This window comes from Equus caballus, chromosome 12 (assembly GCF_041296265.1).
Source record: "Equus caballus isolate H_3958 breed thoroughbred chromosome 12, TB-T2T, whole genome shotgun sequence".
NCBI lineage: Eukaryota > Metazoa > Chordata > Mammalia > Perissodactyla > Equidae > Equus > Equus caballus.
In genome coordinates, this window is record NC_091695.1 from 12,717,372 (window position 1) to 12,739,500 (window position 22,129).

The 22,129-nt window shown below is 42.3% G+C and overlaps 1 protein-coding gene across 3 annotated transcripts in view; it reads left to right on the plus strand.

Annotated features, from left to right (window-relative positions):
* LOC138916586 (ubiquitin carboxyl-terminal hydrolase 25-like) overlaps positions 1 to 21,508 on the plus strand; it is a 93,404-nt gene extending 71,896 nt beyond the window's left edge. For 2 of the 3 annotated variants that reach the window (XR_011423873.1, XM_070229507.1), the window contains one exon: positions 21,244 to 21,508. Coding sequence is in view for 1 of the 3 variants with exons in the window: in XM_070229507.1 (XP_070085608.1) it covers positions 21,244 to 21,283 (40 nt within the window). In the remaining 2 variants the exon portion in view is untranslated. Of the gene's footprint in view, positions 1 to 15,987; positions 16,157 to 21,243 lie in introns of all 3 variants that reach the window. The other variant, XR_011423872.1, reaches the window with a different exon arrangement.
* The last annotated feature ends 621 nt before the right edge of the window (positions 21,509 to 22,129 follow it).

Consider the following 22,129-nt stretch of genomic DNA (forward strand, 5'->3'; position numbering starts at 1 on the left):
TAAGAAAAGATTTCTTAAGTAGGACAATAAGAAGGCACAAATCATAAAAGAAAAAAGCGATAAAATGGACTTCATCAAAATTAAAAACTTTTAATCTTTGAAAAATTCATACAAAATAAAAAGACAAGCCACAGACTGGGAGAAAATATTCTCAAAACATGTATCAGATAGAGAGAGGGCAGAGCAAAATGGCGGGGTGAGCTGACCCGGGATTCTCTCCCCTCCAAAATACAACAAAAGATTGGAAGAACTGAATTTCAGACAATAAACATAATGCCAGCTCGTTAGAGACCTACAATACCAAGAAGGCGGAGATCATAACCTTGCTTACACCCTCGGAGGCGCTGGAACGGTAGGAGAGAACACTACTCCCTCCCCTAGAGTCTGCGATGGCTGCGGCGCGGGTCGGGAAGGAGCGGGGGAGGGGCCGCGCGACCGGGGGATCATCCAGGACTCCTGCCGCTGATTCAGTGGAGACCCGCTGATGGGGGGAAAGCTTCCGTCCGTGGGCACCCTATAAATCAAGGGCCTTGGGAGACCAGAGAACAGAACTGATCTGAACCCAGACCAGCGCGTGTGAGTAACAGCCCCTCCCCCCCAGCAAAGCCAGTGGGCGCAGCCATCTTGCCCCAAGGCGGAGAGCTAACACGCCACTCTCGACCCCCATCTAGTGGCGACAGGCTGTAACTGCAACTGAATTCTACCACTATGAGAAAAAACCGCTCCTCTACCATCCAGCAATTTATAAAAGCCCCAGACCAGAAGGAAAACAATAAAAACACAGAATTAAGTCCTGAGGACTTGGAATTAGGTAAACTAAGTGATAATGAATTCAGAGCAGCTATAATCAAAAAACTCAATGAGGTAGCGAGAAAGATAGAGAAACAAGCCAAGTTCTGGAGTTACTTCACAAAAGAGATTGAAATCATAAAGAAGAATCAAACAGAATTACTTGAGATGAAAAACACAATGGACCAGATAAAACAGAATACGGATTCCCTGAATGCCCGTGTAGACAACCTAGAGGAGCAAATCAGCATAATCGAAGACAGACAGGCTGAATGGCGCCAGACAGAGGAAGAAAGAGAACTAAGAATTAAAAAGAATGAGGAAAATCTCAGAGAGATAATGGATTCAATGAGGAGTAAGAACATAAGGATCATAGGAATTCCCGAGAATATGGAAAAGGAAAATGGAGCAGAAAGTGTGCTTAACGAAATTATTGAAGAGAACTTCCCAAATCTAGGGATCAATGGAGAAATGTGTGTAGAGGAGGGTTTTAGATCTTCTAGATTTGTCAGTGTAAAAAAACCCACCGGAAGGCACTTAATAGTAAAGTTGGCAAATAGGAATGATAAGGAGAGAATACTCAGGGAAGTAAGGAAAAAAAAGAGAATAACCTATAAAGGAGCCCCTATCAGACTATCAGCCGATTTCTCTACAGAAACCCTACAAGCTAGGAGAGAATGTAGTGATATATTCAAAGCTTTAAAGGATAAAAACCTTCAGCCAAGAATACTCTATCCAGCAAGAATTTTCTTCAGATATGCGGGAGAAATTAAATCTTTTCCAGACAAACAAAAGTTAAGGGAATTTGTAACTAAAACCCCTCCATTACAAGAAATCCTCAAGAAGGCTCTCATACTTGAAAAAAGGAAAAAGGGAGAAAGGGGACACAAGCCACAGACTAGGGAGACTGATGGATAGAACCAGAACAGGATAGCAAATATTTAACTATAGCATTAGGGTAAAATAAGGAAACTACCAAAACAAGGACGATCTTAGCACTCTAACTACCAATTAATAAGACGAGTTGGAATAAAAAATGAAAATAATTATTTAGGAGGGGAAGAGCAAAGGGTCTAAATCAGTATTGGTCGAGTAAGTAAGAGACCACCAGAGAATAGACTATATTATACACGAGATTCTAAATACAAACTTCAAGGTAGACACTAAAATAAAGTACAGAACAGAGTCACAAATCATAGATGAGCTTGTATTTTTTTTAAAAATTTTGCATTACTGTTTGGAAAAGTTTGAACTCATGCAAGGTATTAGTTTGTGGCCATCAAATTTCTTGTGAGAACTGGAGCCATTTTCTGAGTGAAAAGGGGAGCTATCCATAACATGCCCGGCACTCACCAAGCACCGCCTGAGCTGTCCAGGCTGCACTGGGATGTGTGCTCACCCTTGCTGTCCATGACCCAGAGGCAGGAGACGGGGCTGAGGGCAGGGGTCAGCCGCACCTTCATCACACGCACGTCCAAGCCTGGCTTTGTTCTGGCCCTGCCTGGGTCACGGGTTAAAGAGTCTGCTGTGTCTGCCGAGAGGAGGTCAATGGGAGGATGCATGGTGACCTGGGCCCCATAGGCAGGACAGTCAGCAGAGCGACAGTGACCCAGGCAGGAGACAGAGTGGTGGTCTGTACAGGAGGGTGTTGGCAGAGATGGAGAGAACAGAGGGAGTTTGAAGGAATAATCTATGGACTGCCCGATGCATTGCATGGAGAGGGTGAGGACGAGGAACAGGTCAGGAGGGGTTCCCAGGTGCCTGGGCTGTGCGAACCGGGAAGGTGGAGCTACCGACTGACTAGGGCATTCTGGAGGGAAAGCAGGTCCTCCATGGCTGGCTTCCCCAAGAGTGACCCCAAGTGTTTGGTTCCTCATGCTCCTCTGAAACAGGACATGAACTTGGGACAGGACCCATCCATGGGAGATAGGAGTGTTTCAGAGGGTAATTGGGGGCAGGTCACTAGCATAAGTTCTACCTCTGCTCTCCCAGGCTGTTTGGAGCTTGGCATCTGTGCCTGGGCTGAAATGTGGCCAGAAATGGTGCTTCCCCCTTTATCTTTCCCACACTTTTCCCCACAATCATCTCAAGATCCTTGCTATTCTATGTCCAGTCCAAGCATGGATATCACTGGGGAGCAGGGCAGTCTCAGACCCACTCAGGACCTGATGAACTGGGATCTGCCCTGTAACCAGATCTCCAAGTGATTCCTGTGCCCCGGAAAGTGTGTAAAGCACTGTGGATAACTCCTTTTCCCTCAGCATTCAGCTCAGGGCCACCTCCTCCAGAGACCCCTCCCTGACCTCCCACCCACCGCCCAGCCTGCTGCAGGGACAGTTAGAGAGCCGGGCACAGCGCCTGCAGTGGGTGCACACGCCACCTCCACGAGCACTTCTAGTCAGTGAGTCTTCCTCTTCCACTGGCTCTGCGCTCTGCTGGGGTCCACTGAGTGTTCCTCTTGGCATCTCCACGAGCAGCATCGTATCGGCTCCACTCAGGGAGCGGATGCATCACCCTTGGGAATCCTCACCGTGCCCTCGAGCCCCTTCCGGAGCTGCCCTTGGAGCCCCTGTTGTGGGAGCGCCTGAGGGGTGAGACCCTCTGATCCCCAGGGCCTTCAGGGATGGTCGAAACCTCATGGATGTCCAAATGGGCATGACTACTCCCTACTCTATTCCTTGGAAAAATAGGCTTTTCACTGGGTGTACTTCATCTGTGCCCAGCTGCCTTCTTTTCGGATTCCCCTGCAGAGATTGTACAAAGGTGTCCTTAAAGTAGCGCAGGCAATACACAGGTTATCAGAAGCGTTCTCAGTCCTCCTTCGTTCTTCTTCTCAGACCCGACAACAGTCACACACACTCCTCATCTGAATGACAAACACCCCAGTGCCAGCCCCATGGCTCCCTGCAGACTGCTGTGAGACCCCTCACCAAAACGCTGCGCCTCTCCCCCGACCCACATTCCACTGTCTCCACAGCCACAGACATCTGTGTAGAAAGCACATCACACTATGTCCCCAGCCACCCTGTCTCCCCTCCAGGTCTACACCCTTCCCTGGTGTCACTCCCCTGCACTACAGAGACATCTCTGCTGTGGGCCCTGCTCCCTGCCCACCTCCCCTCCCCCTCATCTTAGTCCCATTTCCGCTGCCCCAGAAGCCACCTCTCAGGCCTCTGTACTTCCTGTTCTGTCTGCCTGGAACATTCTGCCCATGATCTCCCAGACTAACTCCTCTTACCTTTCATCTCAGCATAAATGTCCCCCACTGAGTGTTAGCCTGTCACCGCCCTTACCATCCCCCTATAGGAATCGTCTGTAGAGCACGTATTTCCCTCCTTCATCTCTTTTTCTTTATTATGTGACCTTGTCCCTTGGTAGAATGTAAGCTGCGGGTCCCCAGGCCTCATTAGACCGTTTTGTCCATCACTGCATCTTAAACACCTGGAACAGCGCAGAAGACATCACAGAAGCTCCAAGTGTAACAATGAATGGATGGGAAGGAAGGCAATAACACCCTCGCACTTCAGATTCAGCAGAGTCCAGTGTGCTGGTCACTCTCCAGATTCCTTCGGGGCCCCTCTCTGGCCGGCTCTGTGCCCAGGCTGACTCCTCTGCCTGCACTGCCCAGGCCTCTGGGAGGCTCCTAGGCTTCAGCAGGAGGTGGGAGGACAGGAGGACAGAGGGCGGGGGCAGTTTTCCCTGTTCCCCTGACAGCCACTCACGGGCCCAGAGGACACCACTTCCCCTCCTCCCTCCAGCCAAGGGCTGGGAACAGCTTCCCTCCCGCTGGCCCCTGGGAGCCCCGCATCCCTGGCCCTTCCCTCCTCCCTGTCTCAGCTCCGGAAACGGCTGCATCTCAGTCTCTTCATCTCCACCATTGGGGTGAAGTGTTTGTAGTGGGAATTTTGTCGGGTACATCAGGCACCTCTCCTTTTCTGTGTACAGGACTTAGGATTCTTTTGTGTACATCGCGGTGGATTGCATGATCTTTTTCTTTTATTTATTTTAAATAATTTTTCAAAATTGAATCTCTTAATTTTACATTTTCCTTAGGTACTGAAATAACAAAGTATTCTACATCTGTACTGTAGTTTGTGCGTGTCTGTGTGTGTGGGTGTGGGTGCATATGTGATTGCCACCAAGGGAAAACTGCATAAAATGGACTGCAAAACATTGAGAAATATTTTGGCAAGAAACACTATCTTAAACAATACAACAAAGATTTAAAAAATGACAGAACAAAAAACAGAGTGCAAATTATCTAAAATTACCCTCTAAATTAATCTATAAATTTAGGAATAAATCAAAACATTATGAAATGTGAACGGGAGTATGTTGAAGTCTTTTTTTTTCCTGCTTTTCCATTGGTTTTTACTAACAATCTAATTCATTCAGGCAAATATTGTCACTTCGCAGATTCCTAATAAGGGCTCAGGGCACACAGAAACAGTCTTTATTGTTTTCTACATCTCTATGTCCTACTCTAATGATGGCTTAATGAATAGTGACCTTTCATTTAAATCTAAACTCAATCCTTATACTGTCTTATTCTAGAGGGTCCAAGGACAGAGAATGCAATTGATAAGCAATGTATTAAATGAAACTTTATTTGAAAAAATATCTTACACATTAGAATGCTTTATCTAGTTGAATAAGAATAATTAAGTAAGTAATAGGAGCTAAACTAAAAACAGAAAAAATCAAAATTCCTTTGAAAAAGAGAACACCCGTGCAGATGTCCTGCTGTGGCTGGGGTGCTGAAGGCCCAGCTGCTGTGGATGCTGAGTCCAATCTGCAGGTGACCCCAGGCCCCTGAGGCCTCATGGCAGGGCCATCCTCCTTCCTGGGGGGGTCCTACCGGCCCAGGGGATCCCCCACACTTCTGGGCCTCTGGGGACCGTGGGAGGAGCAGCTGGAGGAAAATTGCCTCTTGGCAAAGGCTGGAACGAGGCCTCCAACATGGCCAGCCTTTGCCTGTTGTGCTCGTTTTGTCTTCTTAGCTCCTCGAGCTTTCTCTCCGCCAACACGGCTGCCCTCCAGCTTTCTTTGGCTCTTTGCATCTGGAAGAGGTTCTCCTTGTGATAGTAGGAAGTGCACGTCTTCACTTCTTGGGCCAGGTCTTCAGCCATCTTCTTGTAGAGGTTGCGAAGCTGGTACGTGGAGTTCATCTCCCAGCACACGTTGAGGAGCTTCTTCTTCAACTCGGAGCAGACCCTTTCCTCCTCAAAGAGTTTTCTGTAAAGTGGCGCCACTTCTTCATCATGTAGCTCATGCAGATTTTGAAGTTTGAGCTTCAGCTGCTGAATCTCACCTTCAAGCTTGGTGTTTTCGTGCTGCAAAGTTGCTTCCTCGGTTTGGAGGGAGAGGATTTCTCCTGGAAGCTCTTCCCCAATTTGCTTTTGTTGCTGCAACCATCTGGCTCTTTCCTGATGTTCCTCTTCATGAGTTGCTTTGGAGACTTTAACAGGCAGGCTCTTCAAAGCCTTTTCCAGAAGGTCGACAGTGTCCTGAAGTGCTGATGTGCTCAGGATTGTATTCATCGCTGCCAAGCACAAGGTTCGTAAGGGGAGAGGACTGGCCTCCACCCGAGGGCACTGAAGGGCTTCCACGGCTCGGTTCTCAGGTCCGGTATTCTCCCCACATTCTCCACTGACTTCAGCACGGGCAGAACACCTTTCACCTGGAGACTTCCCTCTTCTGAAAATATGTCCTGTCTTGACTATCAAAGCCACCACCACAGTACATACCAGGACCTCCCAGGGGAACGCAGGGAGACCTGGACCCTGGCTCAAGCTTTCCGAAATCACCAGCAGAGCACCCCACAGGTGCCCCAGGATCAGCTGGAAAGCAGACGCGATGGCAGGCAGCAGACCCTCCATGGCTGGGGAGAGCTCCACAGCTGTGCCTCTGAGTGCCAGTGCCCTGTGGGCCACAACTGACCGCTCGGAACCCTGAGGAGTGTTCCATCTCCAAAGTAAACAGGTGGCTGGAACCAGGGTGTGTCAGTTGGTTGGGGGAGGGGAGGCCAGCCAGGGTCTAGGAAACAGACCCCTAAGTGAGCTCTGAAAGTGGAAGGGGTCTTACTTCTCCAGGCACTGGGGGAGGTGGACAGGGCTGATGGCAGCCTGGCTCTGCCAGTCGAGGCCCACCTGGCCCTACCATACCCCTCAGGGGGCAAAGCAGGGCCAGGCCATGTCCCTTTCTTGCACAAGAGTAAGTCAGGGCAGAGTGGTGGGGGCCGTCCCTGAGCCAGAACCGGTCTCCTGTGTTAAAGTTCCTTTCTGCACAGGCACACCTTGAACTGCCCGCAAACCTCCCAGGATCTTCCTAGTCTGAGGCTCCCTTTCTACTCGTGCTTGGTCACTGGGGCCCACGACTGAAGGGTGTCCCCAAGGGTATGAACTAAGAGACTAGGATTCCACTCCAAACAACTCAAGAGTCATTAATGGGAAGTGGCAGTCTTAACATTTTATGGATTTTGGTTCAGTCCAAGTGTTCCTGGGTATGAGTGGCTCTCTTGGAGTGACACAGTGATTAGGGCTCCTTTTTTCATGTGACCTTGCCATTTTCACCACAAGCCTCCCAAGGTGGCCCTGAGGAGGGTCCCGTCTGCCACATGGTCTTCAGAAGTGGGCCTCTGGGGAGGGCCTGGGTCCTCTTCTGGCTCTCTTGCCATCTTATTTCATCACACCGCCTCACCGGGCCGGGCTCAGACCCTCTAGTCCATCCCTGGGATTCTGCCGTGAGGGGCTGCTCTGTACTCTCATTAGTCAAAGGGAAGTGAGAGAATTGTCATCTGAGTCCTATTTAAAGGTGTTGAGGGTATCAGGGCTCAAGAGCTCCATGGGACACAGAGTGGGCTTGGGGACAGTGGCCCTTCCCAGGGGATGTCAGACTCCTTTCAGGGCAACAGGAGCCAACTCTGCTACTGCAAGTGGTTGGTCTTTATAAAGGATCAAAAATGGGTCAAAGAAATGATAATATTCTCCCAAAGGCCGTGCCAGTCCCAAAGAGAGTGAAATGGACTTAAAACAGTTCTTATAAAGAGGTCCAGGATATGTTATGACGTCAAACAGGAAGATGCAAAATAACATGTAGACATAGTATTGCAGGAAAAATTCTGGAGGCATAGCCCATCCACAATCCCCTATACTGGGAATATGGAAAAAGGGATGTTTATGTTTTTAGGGGGTGACAAGGTGGCACTTTGGAGGAATATCAGAAAGCTGCATTCCTTTCCTATCCCTGCTGTAGCAAATTACACTCACGCATAGCTTAATGGCAGGGGTACGTACATCATTAGGGGATTTCATTTTTGTGCAAAAATCTCAGAGTGCACTTACACAAACCTGGATGGTATCGCCCACTACACCTAAGCTCTATGGTACAGCCTATCGCTCCTGGGCTCAAACTTGCACAGCACGTCACTGGACTGAATACTGGAAGGAATCGTAACATAATCATTAAGTATTTGCACATCTAAACATATAAAAGATAAAAAATGGTGCACCTGTGTAGGGCACTGACCATGGATGGAGCTCAGAGGACCGGAAGTTGCTCTTGGTGAGTCAGTGAGTGAGTGGCTAGTGGCTGTGAAGGCTAGGACATTACTGGACACCACTGTAGACCTTATGAACTCTGTACACTTAGGCTACACTAAATTTATAAAAAATTTTTGTTTCTTCAATAATAAATTAGCCTTAGCGTACCATAACTTTTTTACTTTATAAACTTAAATTTCTTTAACTTTTTGCCTCTTTTGTAATAACCCTTAAAACACAAATACATTGGAGGGGTGTAAAAAATATTTTCTTTCTTTAGATCCTTATTTTTAAAGATTTTATTTTTTTTTCCTTTTTCTCCCCAAAGCCCCCCGTTGCATAGTTGTATATTCTTCGTTGTGGGTCCTCCTGGCTGTGGCATGTGGGACGCTGCCTCAGCATGGTTTGATGAGCAGTGCCATGGATTCGAACCAACGAAACACTGGGCCGCCTGCAGTGGAGCGCACAAACTTAACCACTCGGTCACGGGGCCAGCCCCTTTAGATCCTTATTTTATAAGGTTTCTTTTACTTAAAAAAATTTTTATTACAAGGTTTAAAAAACTTTTTTATTAAAACTTAAGAAACAGTGGCCGGGGCTGGTGACGCAGCAGTTAAGTTCTCACATTCCACTTCAGGGGCCTGGGGTTCCCCAGTTCGGATCCCGGGTGCAGACATACACACTGCTTGTCTGGTTGTGCTGTGGCAGGCGTCCCACAAATACAGTAAAGGAAGACGTACAAAGATGTTAGCTCAGGGCTAATCTTCCTCAAAAAAAGAAAAATTAAGACACAAACACACTCATTAGCCTAGGCCCACACAGGGTCAGGATCATCAATATCACTGTCTTCCATCTCCATATCTTGTCCCACTGGAACGTCTTCAGGGGCAATAACACGCATGGAGCTGTCATCTCCTGTGATAATAAGGCCTTCTTCTGGAACACCTCCTGAATGATCTGTCTGAGGCTCTTCTTGAGAAGGTGTCACCCTTTTCGGAAATATGTCCATGATGCTTTGCTTGATTTGTTTTTTTTTCACATCGTAGAAGTGCGGGTAAGCAGATACTCCACCATAAACATTCCTCTCTATTAATAAAAACCTTTCAGTGTTGGGGCTCATGTTTTCAAATGTTTAAGGAGCCTATTGAGGTCTGCAAAAGTGTCTGCGAAACCCTACCCTGCAAATTTTCTTGGAGGTTCTTCTTTTTCTTCTCTGGTAGTGTAGAGAAAAGGTTCTCTTGCTTCTTCTTCAGCCATGCATTCCTGTTTCAGGTCCAAGAACTCCTCATTCATCAAACCCTCAGGAACCACCTCTAGGAGCTCCTCAATGTCATCCTCATCCACACCCAGGTTAAAGTTGTTTGCCATCTCCACCTCAGCCTCATTGATTTTTGCAACCTCCTAATACTTGGCAATCCCTTGAAATTACGACTGAATGTCTTCAGCATCTTCTTTCAGATGCCAATCATACACTCCTTGGTGACATTACTCCAAGCCCAAACAAGGTCCCTGACGCATCCATAGAATTACATAGTGGTAATTCTCCCAGAATTGCATCAGTGTCTTCACAGCATCTTCCTTAGTTGCAGTAATAGCCTGGGCAAAGGTCTTTGTCAGATTGTAGGCCTTATAACTCCCCGATCCATTGTTTGAGTCAAAGAGGTGGTGTTTGGAGGGAGAAACACTGCTTTAATATCAGAATAAAGATCACCAAGAAAAGGAGGATGTCCAGGAACATTATCAGCAATAAGCAAAATCTTGAAAGGGATGTTATTCTCCAAATGGTACTTCTCCATTTTACTCTCATAGTAATTGAAGAGGGCCTCTTAGAAGAGCAGCTGGGTCATCCACGACTTCTCATTGCTCCTGTAGTACACTGGCAATGTGTCCTTATTGATATGCTAGAAGGCCCTGGGGTTCTCACTGTGCCAGATCACAAAGGGTTTCAATTTGTAGCCTGCAATAAGCAAGACTGTTATCCTGTCCTTAAAAGCTTTGAAACCTGGCAAACCTGGCCTCCTTATGGATGAAAGTCCTTTCAGGCATTTGTTTCCGGAATAGGGCCTTTTCATCCATATCGAATATCTGCTCTGACAAGTAATTTTCCTCCTCAATCAGCTCATCTAGAGTTTCCAAAAATTCCTCAGCTGCCTTCACATCCGCGCTCACACACTCACCGCTCACTTTCACATTATGTGATGAATAAGGATTGTTGAATTGTTTAAGCCGCTCAGAGCTGGCAGTAAATTCAACATTGTAGTCAGGTCCAGTCTTTTCTTTCTACATCAAAAACAAACTTTTTGCTTTGGCTGTGATGGTCATGGTGCTGACAGAGACTTGCTTCTCTGTCTGGTCTTTAATCCAGGGCATCAGAAGTTTCTCCGTGTCTGATGTGGTCCCTTCTCAAAGTTGTTTTAGTCTCTTTGCCTTCATGATGCAGACGCTTCAACAGCTTCTCTCACTTTGTTCTTGTTCTTCACATAGCTGTGGAGGAAAGGGACATGCCTGACTGGTGAGCAACGACCTTGACTGATTTTCAGTCTTTGTAGTACTTAGTCACTGAATTTTGTTTCCAGGCTAGTCACTGAATGTGGCTTCAGACTCGCAACATTAGCAGTGGATTTTGTATGCTTAGGGGCCATGATGAACAAAACAACACTAGATTAAAGTATAGTATAGCAAATATGTAAACCAGTAACATAGTCATTTATTATCATTATGAAATATTGTGTATTGTACATAACTCTATGTGCTATACTCTTAGACGATTGGCAGTGCAGTAGGTTTGGTTACAGCAGCATCACAACAAACATGTGAGTAATGCAATACACAATGATGTCACAATGATGTCACAATGATGTCACAATGGCTGCAACATCACTAAGTGATAGGAGTTTTTGAACTCCATTATCATCTTATGTGACCACCTTCTTTATTTACTTTTTTTATTGCAGTCACATTGGTTAATAACATTATATAAATTTCAGGGGTATATCATTATATTTCGATTTTTGAGTAGTTTACATCATGTTCACCACCCAAAGATCGATTACAATCCATCACCACACACATGTGCCTAGTCACCCCTTTTGCCCTCCTGCCTCCTCCCATTCCCTCTAGTAACCACCAATCCGATCTGTTTCTGTGCTTTTGTTTGTCGTTGTTTTTATCCTCTACTTATGAATGAGATCATACGGTATTTGACCTTCTCCCTCTGATTTATTTCACTTAGCATAATACCCTCAAGGTCCATCCATGCTGTCACAAATGGCTGGATTTCCTCATTTCTTATGGCTGAGTAATATTCCATTGTGTATATATACCACATCTTCTTTATCCATTCGTCCCTTGATGGGCACCTAGGTTGCTTCCAAGTCTTGGCTATTGTAAATAATGCTGTAATGAACATAGGGGTGCACGCATCTTTATAAATTCGTGTTTTCATCTTCTTTGGATAAATACCCAGCAGTGGACTAGCTGGATCTTAGGTAGTTCTATTCTTAATTTTTTGAGGAGTCTCCATACTGTTTTCCATAGTGGCTGCACCGATTTGCACTCCCACCAGCAGTGTATGAGAATTCCCTTCTCCAAATCATCTCCAACACTTGTTTCCTGTCCTGTTAACTATAGACGTCCTGACATTGTAGTTTTGATTTGCATTTCCCTGATAGTTAATTATGTGTAACGTCTTTTCATATGCCTGTTGGCCATCTATATATCTTCTTTGGAGAAATGTCTGTTGAGATGTTTTGCTCATTTTTTAATTGGGTTGGTAGGTTTTTGTGTTCTTGAAATGTGTGAGTTCTTTGTATATTTTAGATGTTAACCCCTTATCAGATATATGATTTGCAAACATCTTCTCCCAATTGTTAGATTGTCTTTTCATTTTGTTGATGATTTCCTTTGCTGTGTAGAACCTCTTTAGTTTGATGCAGTCCCAGTTGTTTATTTTTTCCGTTGTTTCCGTTGCCTAGTCAGACATGAGGACCACCTTCTTACATGCAATTCATTGTTGACTGAAACGTCATTATGTGGCACGTGACTGTAATTGAATTCACAAGAAACTTCTGGGCCCCTTAGATGTGTGCTAGGGTGCTGAAAGTGTTAAGAGGGTTGGCAGGTAGGGAAAATAAAGATGAGGAGAGAAGCTACTAAATTCACATTTTCTATTATTTTACCCTCTGACAAGAGTTAACCCAAAGATGAAATAGACAATCTCTACCTCATGTCTCCTCATTTTTGCCTAAAGGTTTTGAAGTAGCCCCTAGTCTCTTCCGTTTCTGGTTTATCTTCTATTTTGTTGTCTGAAATTATTCTAATTTATAAATAGGAGTAGTGTCTGGTAATAATAAACACTGAAATATTTGTTGAATAAATAGAGTTTCCTCTCATGATTAAAATCCTCCCATGGCTTGTAATCACCTATAATGAGTCCCAATTCCTTAACATGATGTCTAAGACTTTAAGATATGCATCCTCTTCCTTTCTAGGTTCTTATCACATGTACCTCTTCATGATTTCCTGACTTTGAGATGTTCTCATCTGTTTCAAATGATTTACATGTGCTATTTCCTCTTGCTCTCCTGCCCTCTTTCCTATTCTGTCTTGAATGTTTCTATTCCTCCTCAGGCCTGTTCAGTGAAATCTTCCCTGGGTCCTCAAGACAAAGTAAGTTGGTCCTATTAAAAAGTTCCATGACACAAACTTGCAGTTAGAAGATGAGTAGGTCCTGGAAATCTGTCACAACATAGTGATTCTAGTCCACAATACCGTACTATGTACTTCAAAGTTGCTGAGACTAGATCTTAGATGTTCTCACCACAAAAAAGAAATGATAAGTGTGTGGTGTGATAGAAGTGTTACCTACTGCTACAGTGCTAATCATATTGCAATACATAAATGTGTCAACTTAACACATTGTACACTTTAAACTTTACAGTGTTATATGTCAATTATATTTCAATAAAAAATAATAAAACAAAATTTTTAAAAGTTTCTTTGAAACTAGTAAAACCCTGCTTTTAAAGAGTGTTATAAATGGCTGTTTACATATTAGTCTTTCCCTTTAGATAGCATCTTTTTAGGGCAAAAATCTCAGCTTAATTGTCTACATCAAGGCATGGAACATAGTGCAACAAATAAAAGTGATATTAGGCAAACCTAGATTAAACTTCTGGCTTCCCCTGTCGAGTTGTGTGACCTCAGTAAAATTAAATAATTTCTCAGAAGTTCAGTTTTCTTCTTTACAAATACAAAAGAGAGCTAATTTGGTTGGGTCAGCTCCTGGCAGATAAAATTTCTGTTTCTGAATAAAATGTGAGAGAGAAGCAGTGTGTGTGTGTGTGTGTGTGTGTGTGAGTCTTCTGTGTGTGGGTGAGATTTCCAAAGGATTATTTTAGTATGTAATGATTTTTAGATTTTATTGTCAAGTCTCTTAGTCCCACTCAAAACTTGGAACAAATACTGCATTGACAAAATCTATTGAAATTATACGTATTTGAAGTACATGAAATTCTTTGTGAAAATGAAAAACTGAGGCTCATGAAATATGCTTTTATTCCTTCAAAATAGCATTTCTGAAATGTTTTCCTTCTATCGTTTGACTTACCACGTTCTTAACTTGAATTTTAGAATCAGGAGTTCTTATTCAGAGAACCCAATAGCTCATTATAACATCAAAATAAGTGAACACACTGAGATAGTAACATAGGTGTGAATTAACCAATCGAAGTCAAAATATGGAAGTACATTCAGTTCAGAAGTTCAAACTGCGGATGTTATATGTGAACCAACCTTGGGCCTGGTCTAGATGGAAAAATGGATAAAGTTTGTTTAGTTCCCAGGATTTCTTATTTATTCCAAGCCATCCTGGTATATTCATGTTCGCTTTTTTGATTCTTAAGTGTGGAAGTGAGACTAATTGCAAGGAAACTAGAATGAGTGAGCTATTGTGATCAAAGATTTCAAATCAAGAATTGCATGAAAATCCACGGAACTGCAAAGCCATTCTCAAAGAGGAAATGTGTTGCCAGGCCCATGAAAAAGGATGCATCAGCTTGAATTCAGTATGTGGTATCTCTTTGTTATAAAGTAATTGCAAATCAATGCACTTTGAGCGTTAAGTTTTCAAAATTTACCCTCATTTAACTCTTTACCTTTAAGGATTTGAATTTCCTGTTATTCTATGCATACAGGAAAAAAAAAAAAAGAATAAAACCAAAGCTCCCATTTTAAAAAAACGCCTCCACAATTTTGAGTTTGGTTGTTCTCAAAGGGTAAAATTTCTGCCAAATGGCTGACAAGCTGTTGTCAAGGCATAATAGGGAGTTTCTGTGGGAGTATGCAAGGGATTAGTGCACAGAAGTAACATCACATTTTGAGCTCTCATCCTCTTTGAGACAAAAAGAATCCAAATTTCAAAGGTTTTACTAATATTTCTTAATAATTGTAGCATTTATTAGTAGATGTCCAATATAAGCTTGTAGCATTAACCCTAGAAATAAAAACTAATAATTTTTAAAAGAAATATTAAAATTATTTTCAATGCCTTTTTACCTTATTATTTTTTTGGAAATCTAAAATAACTCAGTACGTCAAGGAAATAAGAAATATTTATCCTACCGATGAATAAAATAACGAGTTTCCAAATATTAAGATAATAGGAAGAATAGGAACCAAGACTTACTGAGAATATTGTGACCAATGACAAAGATTCTTCACTTAACCAAACTTTAGTCAGGCTCTCGAACCTTCTCCTAGGTGCCTCGGTGCACTTCCTTGTAAAATCTTATTTTAGCAAGAACTCTGCTAGATCAGTTTAGCAAAAGTCCTCCATCCTCCATCTGTTCCCCATCGATAGCTCATCGGATTTCTCATCCTCCACCATCCCCAGGCGATGTCTTGATCACCCTGGCCTGTCTTCAGCAAAGACGCTGTCAGCTCAAGTTAGCTTCCATCTCCCTTACCCCTGACATTTATTTTTAGTAATTTTCCACCCACTTACCCCTACCCTGCTCCTTGGCTATGAATTCTCACTTGCCCATGCAGTATTCTGAATTGATCCCAGTTCTATAGTGGGGTCTCTTTTCCCCTATTGCAATAGTTCTGTTTTTACCATTACCAAAATCTTAACTACTATCTTAACTATATTTTAACTACTATTCAGCTTTGGTTTTTTCTTTGACACCAAGGACGGTCAGTTCCTTTTGCATACTTTCATTATTGAATCTTTACAGCGACCACTAAGTATGTTTTCTTATTCTCATTTCAAGTTTAGAAACTGAAAAGTAGAGAGATTATGATTTATTGAAGATCAAGTAACTACTTAGTGGTGGAGACAGAACTCAAGCCCAGATTTTTTGTGGATTTTTTAACATCCTGTTTTATTCCAAAAGTTGTGTCATTTCTAATTTTTACCTAGTGTTTCAAAATTTTTCCCAAATATAGAAAACATAAGAGCAGTTAAGTTAAACAGGCAGTTTTTACAATATGGGAAATGTAAATAGGTCCTTGTTCTAAGATACAGTAAATTCATCTTAACATCAACACATTTTGGAAAGAAGCCATCATCATTATATACAAGGGAGTTCCCAGAACTGAGCCAAAACAGAACTCTTGAAAATAGAATCACATGAACCTTTCATTTCATATTCTCTAGGGAAGTAAATGATGAATCTTCATCCCACATTAATGCTCCCTGCTGACTATCCCATCTTTGGGAAGAGTTGTGCTGCATTCCTGGAATGTTTGAGGTCATTACGAGAGATTGGCTACATTCTCATCCACACCCATCATTAAGGAAAATAGTGTCCAGATTCAGCTAGCTGGTGAGTACAAACTAACCGTTTATGACACAGAGCTGCCATCCTTTCTTGAACTTACAAAATAGCCTTCAAAGTATCTTCAGAGCAATACCTACCACCGATTTCTAAGAAAGTTTATCTCATTTTGCTGTTAATAATAATGATTTATTGTCTGTTAACTTCACACTAGCCAGGGAAAATAATTTAAGAAATTATTTGACTCCCAGGTGTAAGAGTGAGGCATTTTACCTGCAATCTATGAAGGAAGGGATGCTTCGTTTATGGAAGCATAGCAGTGCAAAGAACGCATACTTTCAAAACTTAGCTTGGCTCATAGATGTCTTTCTGGTCTGTTGGGATTCCTTTTTGAGAAGTCAAGAGAGCTCATTCCATGTATTTCATTAATTGGAGATAGATAGTAAGCGAAATATCACCTTCAAGTTGTTTATCTCCTTAAACATATCTTTCCTATCTCTAATTCAAATGGACATGATAAGGGACTTGAACCACGGCCAGAAAAGGGAAAGAAAAAGAATCTTCCTCTGTCCTCTTAGGTTCTGTGGCTGAGCCTGAAAATTAAGTGGACATTAGACAGATTAACAGAAAAGAAGCATACAAATTTTATTTAATATTTTTGTGTGCATATAGGAGCCTTCATAGGAAAAATGAAGACTTACAAGAGAATTAAGACTGAGAGCATATATACTTTTTTGAACCAAGAATGTTAAATTTCTGGAGAAATGGCAAGACAAAGGAAACTGGCTTAAGCTTTTAGGAGAGACAAATTTAGGGAAAGTGACTAGGAAATATAGGGGTAAACTAATGGAAGATTAGGGTTATTTTAGTAGATTTGTTTGTACAGATCCATTGTGGCATTGACTCCCAGTCTTCAGTGATAAGAATGTTCTCTTCCTGGTGCAGGGACAGCGTCTTTTTCATGGGAGCTATTATGACCTGCTTTTAGGTAGAAAGGGGGAGGTCAGAGAGCCCTTCCTTCATCTACTGTTTCTCAAGTGACTTCAGCTTAAAATAATCAACATGGTAAGGGGCTTACTTTGGGGTAACATGTTTTGAACACCTTCAACATCATTAGCAGTACAGGAAATGTGTTCTTTTAGCTATTGGAATCTCAGGAAATATAACACTTAAAGGAATTCTGTTAAAATTCCATTTAACCCATGCTCACCATCAAGTAACATAAAAGTCGCTAGAAGAAAAGATGGGGAGAGGCATTAACCTCCAATTTAACTGTAGTTTTGCTCTAATCATTGACCGCGTTAATTCGAGTCCAAGAGTTCAAAAAAGTGAACTACAGTGCACGCGACTGACAAAGGAAAACTTTCCAGAGAGGACACACGTCCAAAATCAAAAAGAAGGAAAAGAGTTTGTTTTCACAACGTGATTCCCAACACTCATATTAACCATTTTACAACACAGCTCTCAGTTTGCTGAATAAACTAGGCAATTGCTATATTCTGGAACCATTTGCTGGTTGACTTCAGAGCATGTGAGTAACCCCTACCAAGGAAGGAATAAACTGATGTGAAAAGCTTGGCTCGCTCACACCTACCTTAGGACCACCTGTACAGAGCACTATTGAGCATCTATTTGATCAAAGGGCCAGTGAGGAAATGCAAAGATGACACAGCTCCTCTGGAGAACTATATTTCTTATGTGAAAATGAGAACAATTAGAAGAATGAGTATGGTAAATGCAACAATGAGTACAGTTGGGGTTTTATATTGATTCTAAAAAGCAGGGTTGGGGAAGACATGTGGAGGCAGACCAGTATACCCTGAAGTCTTCTTGAATCCCAGTTCCAAACTGAGACCACAAATGTGAACCTTCAGTGGTTGCTAATACATCCTCTGTTAGGTGGTCAAAGCACATAATTTGCTTCATGGTAAATGCAAAGTTCTTTTTGCCCCGGCAGTATTTAATTTTAGAAATGCCAGGAATCCATTTTAAGGAAATGGGCAGATAAGGCATTTGAATACTTAATGAATACTCTGAAGAAGACATTATTAAGTGAGTTCTTCAGAAAATATGCTATACAACGATGAAAAAATACAGCCGAGAAAATGGCCAGAGTCAGAGGCTGCTTGCCTGACACTTGACTCAAATACAGATGTTTTATAATCAACCAATTCAATCGTGAAGAAAGCCTGAAGCTCAGAATTAAGATAATTGTCTTGTCTGACAATTGACTCATATAAACATTACTGGGACCTATCTTCCTGATCATCTTTTAAGGAAGCGCTAGACCAACAGGAGTTTCCTGACTTAAAGGATGTCAGAAAATTGTTTTCACATCACAGTGCCTTTAGGAAAACAGAGGTATTTTCCCACTCTCCCTTTATACCTCAATTTTCTCCATTTTAATAGAGATTTATCAAATAAAAATTATGAATAAACTTTTAGCATGCTGTTCTTCTGAGCCTCTAAGCCTTCAATTGACCCCGTCAGGGTTGGTGTGAAGAAGCACCTGTACGACCATCCAAAGTCAGGCCACGGCCCACCATCTGTCCAGGAGAAATGGACTAGGAGGTTGTCTGTCATCCGTCAGGCCTGTCTTGGCACTCAGAGTAGAAATCAATCATCTTCTGAATCAACGCAGGAAGTCATTTTCACATTAACGTACAATAGATCATCTACAGGGGCCATTTTGGATAGAAATTGCCCTTTCGTGACCGTGTAATGCTTATTGCAGACGCTGCAGGGTGATTATCATTAAATCAGTATGTGTTTGACTTCGTCTTAGGGCCTTGAAGCGCATTTCTCTCTTTTGCTGCTGAGAGGTCCTGGAGCCTTTCTGCTTTGTGTGTGAGAGAGAGCTTTATATAAATAAACCAGATTCAAAGAAGGCTGATGTGTATTCTAGACGGAAAAGCAGTGAACTTGACTTTAATAAGGGCTACATACCAGTGCTTCAGACAGAAAATCTCCCAAACACAGATACATACATATTTACACAGTCTGTTAGCTTTCTCAGAAATCTCATTTTCTTCAAGAATCGCGGCATTTCTCTTTATTACAATATGCACTTTGTATTTAAGTTTTAAGTCTCCCTTGAGGACCGTATTTCAACACATCAACAATATTCGGCCCTCCTTGAAAGTTCCCACAAGCAGAAAATAAGAAAGAAAGAGAAAAGGTAGAGTTGGGAGTGCGAGGTGTTGACCTAGAATCACTCAGGGGAAAGGACTGTCTCGACTCACCTTGTGTGATCAAGTTCATGCCTCAGCCCAATTAAAGATGACTGTATTTACATACGTGTAGAATATTCAAAATCATCCTAACTGCTGAGACTCTGCTTGACATTCATCCCCACTGGAAAACAGAGAAGATATTCTTGTCTCCTTACGTGCTGGTCTGAGATCAATATGAAGCATTATCAAAGAGTGTCTTCTGTGTTGTTTGAATCCTACTTGTTCCATGCAACCTGTCTCTCATCCCTGGCTCACATGATCACCTTGGTTCTACATCCCTATACTGATGTTCTCAAACTTACTATCTTGGTTTTGGCTATCTCTACCAATGTAGGCCAACAGTGGTTGTTGCTACTGGGGTTTTTTAACACATTGTGTCTCCCAACATGAATGTCTACCCACCTGTATTTCATGCTTGCCACTGTTGTCTGTGGCCTCCCAAGATGACAAAGGATTGATTTAATAAGTCCAAGAGCATATGGACTAGAGTTTATGAGGCCTTCATTGATCATATTTCCTGTGTGCCGCTGATACTTAAACACCTTTGGCCTCACTTAGCGCAGTCATGGAACAGACAAAAATATCATCCTAAACAATTAGGAAGAACAGACAAGAAAAGGCTTTATCTGCTCACAAATTAGAAGATTTGATTTGAGACAACAGCAGAACACTTGGGTTCTGTGAGTAACAGCAGAAAGGATACTCTTCTTATTTACCCTGGAGAAGAATATGGGCAGGATGGGGCAATGCCACTATTCACTAAAATCCAAAGAAAGGCATTTTTCAGGAAAAGAGGCCTTAGTTATCTTCTCAGACTAAGTATCAATCCTTGGTACCTTCCTATCTACTCCAGCTAGCAAACTTTCTTCCTGGCATGGATGTACTAGGAAAGGAAATTGCTAGAGGAGCCCAACTTAAGAAAGAAAATGGTAGTTTTTTAAATGAGATTGCGTTTACTTCCGTAGAACTTAATTCAGAAGCATTCTTCTGAATCAGTCATGCTCATTCACACAATACTAAACTGACCCCTCACAAATTATCTTGATTTTACTTTCTCTATGGTCCATGTTGGGAAGAAAGTGAATTTCTAATCCTACTCTTACGAACATCAAACTTAGTCTGTTGGTATGTTTTAGTTAAAGAAATACCTGGTTCACATCCTCTCTCTCCTCCCCCTAATTTCCCATTTCCACTTTTACATCATAAGTATGTCTTTGCTGGCTTCCAGAAGGGTTTGGCACTCCCGTATGTTCATCAGCATTTTGTGCAGATGAAAGAACATGGCATGGAGGAAGAGGCTTTATTTGTGAACTTGCTGTTCTCTCAGGAATAACCAAAGCTCTTTCTACTGATATCCTTGGGCAGAAAAATATTCTAAGTATAAAGAGGAATCTGAGCAAAGCTATGCTTTTTAGTGGGTAGAACTTATTTTCAAGAGGACTTCACAGGACTCAGAGAAGAGCATTCAGATAGAATAAGTCAAGTGTCGCCTGTCATAGCAGATACTCCCCGAAATTTTTGAAACTAATCATGCTGTTTTAGAGATTCCTATTATTTATGGACCAAGTTGATTGACTCACTCTGTGATAAGTACTCAGGCATTGGAAGTTTTCAGATGACACTTAAGGGGCCTATGTACACAAATAGAGGGACCCACTGATTTAAAACAACATCAGATAAACTAGGTTACAGATGACCCAAAAAAATGGCAGCCATCCTATGATAACCTATTCTTCCCAGCATGTTTCTCATGTCAATTGCCTTTTATTCCAGACAAAATCCGTTTTCCTATTTCTTTGGGACACCAATATGTAAGATAATATGATAATAATAGCTCCCATTTTTTGAATGACTTCTGTGTGCCAGATGCTAAGTATTTTTCTCTTTTTACTTTTATACCAGGTTGGCAAGGACAGCATTATTATTCCTATTTTACAGATGAGAAGCCTAAAGATCAGAGAGGTTGACAGACTCGCTTAAGGTCTCAGACGTCGTAAGGAATGGAGATGGGATTTGAACCCAAGTCTGAATCCGAATACCTTGCTTCTTCCTCTAAACTAAACCTTCTTTTCACGTTATGTTTCCTGTTATGTGATGGAAACCAATGTCAATATTTGTAAAATACCAATGTCAATTTTTTCCCAAATAAATCGTTTATTTCAGCAAACACTGATTTGTCAGGTATTTCTCAGCTAGCTTTATGGACCATTTGTATATATGGGTCAAATGGAAAGTGCTTCTCCCACCCAGCTCTTGGCCCGTTCCCCACTCTCACCTTCCCCTGATATGCTGAAGCAAATCCTGATGATGGTAAGTAAGGCCAAAAATTTAGGCAAGAGTTTCTATAATTAGTTCCATTTATTCATTCTGTGACATTTCCTTGAGCCTCAAGACAGTTCTGCCCTTTCTGAAGGAATAAACATTTCCAAATAATTTAATTTTTTTTTTAATATGTGCATGCCACAAGCTTGATATATATTCACACATAACCCATTCAACATTTTGGAAAACATGCTTATGTCTCCTCCTTTCTATTGCATTGGTAGCATTGATGAATAGTTTCTGTTGTTAACAGAGGCAAATCAGAGAGATGCAAACGCTTACATACACACCACAATCTATCTGGAATGATCAAGACAACTAAGGGAACTGTAATCTGCCATGTTTCCAAAGGAAAAGCTTCAGACTAAAACCTTTAGATAGTTTTTCCAGCTCTCCCATTCCCTCAGATTCTATGATAAATTTTCAGTTAATACTCTGTACTTGGGATTAAAATTCATCAAAACAG